The sequence below is a fragment of the Primulina tabacum genome, chromosome 6 (assembly GCF_025594145.1).
Source record: "Primulina tabacum isolate GXHZ01 chromosome 6, ASM2559414v2, whole genome shotgun sequence".
Taxonomy (NCBI): Eukaryota; Viridiplantae; Streptophyta; class Magnoliopsida; order Lamiales; family Gesneriaceae; genus Primulina; species Primulina tabacum.
The window spans coordinates 7433298-7438593 of NC_134555.1; the positions used below are offsets into that span (position 1 = coordinate 7433298).

A 5296-nucleotide genomic window follows, 5' to 3' on the forward strand; every position below is an offset into this window, starting at 1 on the left:
TTATCATAAGATCTCTTGCCCTTTTCAGGTGACCTCCTATCATCCTTCTTTGGTTTAGAGCAGTCTGCTATGAAGTGACCAGTTTTGCCACAGTTGAAACAAGCATTGAAGTCTTCAGTTGACTCTCTCTTTTGATAAGATCTTCGATTGAAGTTTTGAAAGTTACTTTGATTTTTTCTTAGAAATTTCCCAATTTTTTTTACGAACTGTGACATAGCATCACTACTTAATATCGCATGTGACTTTTCATTTGAAACTAATGATTCTAGTTTCACCGTTATTAAAGCTTTAGTCAGCTGAATGGTAGGTTGATCATCTTCTCTTATTTGCAATTCAAATTCATATGCTTGGTTTCAAGTTATGTTGTCGGGTAGGTCATTTTGCAGAGCTTTAATTTCCTCGAATTATTGAGAAAGTCTTTGGAATTCATTAATCATGTCATAAAGTGCATCGACAAGGTCTTCCCATGAAAAATCAGTTGAGCTACAATCAAATACATGTTCACTGTAGATTCGAGCTCTGCATCATTTGTCATTAAATATTTCACTTTTTGATCATCCCTGGAGCTGCTTGAGTCTTTTGATTCAGATGATTCAGAGTCTGAATAAGACATTTTGATTTGTTTTCTTCCGCTACCATCGTCTTTTGATTATGCCTTTTCTTAGAAAATTTCTTTTCATCATTGGGTCTCCTTTTATCAAAAGATCTTTTGCCCTTTTCAGATGACCTCTTGTCATCTTTCTTTGGTTTAGAGCAGTCTGCTACGAAGTGACTAGTTTTGCCACAGTTGAAACAAGCATTGGAGTCTTCAGTTGACTATCTCTTTTGATAAGATCTTCGATTGAAGTTTTGAAAGTTGCTTTGATTTTTTCTTAGAAATTTCCCGAACTTTTTTATGATATGTGACATAGCATCACTACTTAATATTGCGGCTGACTTTTCATTTGAAACTAATGGTTCTAGTTTCACCGCTATTAAAACTTTAGTCAACTGAACGGTAGATTGATCATCTTCTCTTATTTGATCTTCCTCCAATAGCAACCGAAGCCGTTTGGTCTCCTGCATCATATTTCATAACACAATGCTCACTAAATTTTATCACACATTCAGCATACTTCCGATATGCGTAATCTGGCCATGACTGATTTTCTTGAACCATACAATAATATTTTGTGAGACATTCAATGAAGTATTGTTGTACGTACATGTGAAAGGTTAAGTGTACTATTGCCAAAATAAGAAGCCTACGAGCATCTTTTAATACACTATTTTAAGCATTTCGACACATTCGTCATCATTATCCCACAACACAAACCACGATTTTGTAACACTTCATTTCTCTTTTGAAATTCTTGCCACATTTTTTTTTGAATAAATTAGGATTTGAATTAATATTTGAAAATGAACAATTTTCATCGGCTCAAATTTGAACACGTGTATATAAAGAGATACTTGATTTTTTTTTTCTTTTACTTTAATCTAATTAAAAAAAAACCACAAGTTGATTATAAAGAGATGGAGGCCACGTTCTGAAAGGAACGGTGAAGATTACGCCACGTATACACATCCGCTGTGGAAAAATATAATCCACATCTCACTTTTCTTTCCGACAACTTTGCTCTCCTCTCCATTGAACTTACATTGAATCCGTCTCTTTTTGAGTTGTGTTTTTGCATTATCAGGTTCATTGTTTGGTAAGATATTATTTATTTTGAATTACATCGTTTCGATCTCAAAGGAACTTACTGAGTGAGTGAAAGTGAGTGAGAAACATTTTAAAAGAAAGATATTGGATGGAAATATTTTGATTAATTTAGTTGTTTTAAGACAAAATCCAGTGTGAGATGATTTCACGGGTCGTATTTTGTGAGACGAATATCTTATTTAGATCATGTATAAAAAAATATTACTTTTTACTATGAATATCGTAGAGTTGATCCATCTCATATATAAAATATTCGTGAGACTATCTCACAAAAAAACCTATTTTTGTTTTAAACGTCTTTACGTGATTTTTGTTTTAAAAATTAGATGGTTATATATTCTATTTTTTTTTAAAAAAAAAGAATATAAGATGCCTTCCATTTATTTTTCAATACTGTCATTTTAGAAGGTTTTTGGTGCATAAACATAAACACGCGAGCGATTACAAAAAAGCTGAATAAAACCATTTCTTTGTGACTTTAAATCATATTTACATATCTAAAAATAAAATTATAGAAAACATTTTTACTGAATAAATACAAAATTTGAATCAAACTCTGAACCAATATTTGTCATTGAGAAGAATCGCCCCAACAACCATTCAAAGTGAAACCGAACAAATAAAAAATACAACCAACAAGAATCCCAAATTCCCATCTTAAAATAGAAACTCTTCCAAACATACAAATATTCCATATATCTCAAGTTGTTAATCAAATAAAACCAAAAACTAAAAATCTACCTCAAATTTCAGCAGCGTGGTTTCTTTTTCCTTTTTTTTTTGGTGTAAATGTCAAATCCAACGACAAGAAAACATCAAATTAATCTACGAGTCCGAGGAATTTCAGTGTTCAAGAATCTCTGGCGACTTTGCAAATTCCCAGGATCACTGAAGAAGTATCTCTACCTTCTGCCATGGTTTCTCGCTGGAATCTTTGGACTGTGCGGACAACAGCTGCGGAAGAGTACCCCGGACTCTGGCCTGAATCATCCCGCTCCCACCGAGTTATACGCAGTTTCAGTGGTCTGGACAGAGTCCGTTCCGAAGAATCGAGATTCTCAGATTCTTGAATACTTAAGTTATGTGAAGCCAACTTGGAGTCCGGATTGTGTGAAGAACAGCAACCTTCTTCATTCTGCATAAATCAAATTAAAGATTCAAAATTGGGAGCCCCAATAACAGTGTTTCATACTAATTAGGTGTAGAAATTTCTACTCTTCGCTCCGAATCAGTTTCTATTTAAACGATTTTTTTATCTCAAAAGATGCAAGAAAGGGGAAGAACAAACCTCGGACTCAAAAGGGTAGTTGTCCCGCTTTCTTTTACACAAGGAAAAAGAAGCCGCATCCTCACTACTGGAAGAACTTGCCGCCATCGGAGCCGCCGCAGACGGCGTTGCCGAACTGTAGATCGACCAGGGGACAACCTGATTCTCTCCCTCCTCTTCCTCTCCCCCTTCTTCATCCACATCTTCATCCTCTCCTTCACCTTCATCACTATCTCTGTAGTATTCTCCATCATCGCTCTCACTTTCTTGGGAATCACAATCTAGGTTCCCATTCCCAAACCCGCCGCTCCCTTCACCCTCAGCACAGGCACGACAGACCGAAACGGCGGGGCCGAGCTTCAAGCCAGCAGCTTTCCACTGCGTGGGAGATGCGCAGGCGTGGCAGAGGAGCGTGCGGCTGTGTTTCGCCACCAAGAAGTTGGCGGCGTGCACCTTCTCATCACAGTCCCAACAGAGTCGGGCTTGATCCGACTCGCAGAACATTCTGGCTGGTTTTCTGCACAGTTCACAACCCTTGTTCGCCATTGGATTCAACAAAATTCTGGTGCTACTTCTCGATTCTTGTGTTCCCAACCGCGAATATTTTCGGAAAGTTCAAAGAATGGAAGAAACCAGAGAGTTGGAAGAGCAGTAATGGTGGAGCTGAGCACAAGGAGAAGGGCAAGCTGTGTTTTTAACCACTCGATATTATTAATTAATAAAATTAAATTCATCAAAACATGTTTACTTTTATTCAACCACTAAACAACAAAACCAACCGCCATCGTTCTTAGTGGCTTATTATTATGAGTAGGTCAGAAAACGATCTCACGAATATTTATTTGTAAAACGGTCAATTCTATCAATTTTCACAATAAAAGTAATAATTTTAGAATAAAAAGTAATATTTTTTCATGGATGACCCAAATAAAAAATCCGTCACATAAAATACGACCCGTGAAATTGTCTCACGCAAATTTTTACCTATTATTATTTGTCCAATGCAACTATGTTTGACTTCATTGGTAAAAACAAATGTAATACAAAAAATTAACATTTGAGTTCAAATTTTTTTTTTTGTTTTTTTTTAGTTCAATTTTAGTATGGAATAAAAACATCTAACAAATTTTAATGTTATGATGAATGGATGATATTCTTTTTTGGATAATCTTATCGAAAATGTTGAGGAATTTATTGCTTATTCTAAATATATTATGAATATTTTGATTCAAATAATATTCGATTTTAAAATATTAAAAAAAGTGGGATATTTGTGGACTTGTCTTCTTTCTAAAATTGATTGATGACGTGGCATCATAGAAAAGCAACATAAGATTCTTCAAATCTTGGACCACGTGGCTTATTACAGTCCACAAGGAAGATGAGCCACGTGATTTTCACTTGCCCCGAATGGATGATAGCCCAAATCTATCCCTACCATTAAAATATTCGAAAGCAAAAGGGCGTGGATGGGATATGGGATGGGATGGGATGGGATGGGATGGGATGCTCGACAGAATACACAAAAAAGATTATAATAATCGGTCTCTTGACTAGTCCACGTGAAGGAAGCCCTATGTGGCTGTGGATTTGGCTCGGTCTCCTTGACAAGTCCACGTGAACAAAGCCTTGTGTGGTGGTGGATTTTGGCATCGAATATAATGGCTCATCGACAAAATCTTCATGTCGAATCTATAATATATATATATAACCATTTTTTGTTAGGTCCGTGTATCAAAATATTATAAGATTTTATTTTTTTAATTTTTAATCATATCGAAGAGGACAACTTGAACAAAAGCATGGAAATAGCATCCTTAAAAATCAGAATTACATACTACTTTTGGCTAGTAGATGAGACACTTGGTTGGCTTGTCGAGAGCAGCGTACGGTCGAAGCACCATCGGTTCTTGAGCACAAACTTCGAATCTCCGCAGCTACCAATTCATCCATGGAAAACCACTTTGTTTTCTGTGATTGGTGTTGCCTAATGTAAAACCCAACTCCCATCCCAGTACTACTACTTCCCTTTGTGGCAAACATTTATATGAGGGGGGACCGGTCAAAGAAACGTGTAGTGGTTGGCTGCAGGAAATTTCACGGGAATTACGTGAAAAGACGGAAGACGCGTATTATACGCATCTTCACACTGATAGGAGGCTCTATAAATAGAGCTCCCTCCTTCATTCTGAAATCATCCCTTCTTCGAGTTTTCTCTTATCTTTTAAGCATTTGAGTGCTTAGTTTTATAATATTTGTGAGGTGTTTTGTTCTCCTGTATTAAGAGAGTGTGTGTTCTCTTTGGAAACACAGTGAGTGAGTTG

The 5296-nt window shown here is 36.2% G+C and overlaps 1 protein-coding gene across 1 annotated transcript; it reads right to left on the reverse strand.

Annotated features, from left to right (window-relative positions):
- Positions 1-2257: 2257 nt before the first annotated feature.
- On the reverse strand, positions 2258-3674 carry LOC142548048 (uncharacterized). The gene is made up of 2 exons (XM_075656413.1): positions 2994-3674; positions 2258-2840 (listed from the first exon to the last, which is right to left on the reverse strand). The coding sequence occupies exons 1-2, from the start codon at positions 3516-3518 to the stop codon at positions 2556-2558; spliced, it is 810 nt and encodes a 269-aa protein (XP_075512528.1). The 5' UTR covers positions 3519-3674; the 3' UTR covers positions 2258-2555.
- Between the last annotated feature and the right edge of the window lie 1622 nt (positions 3675-5296).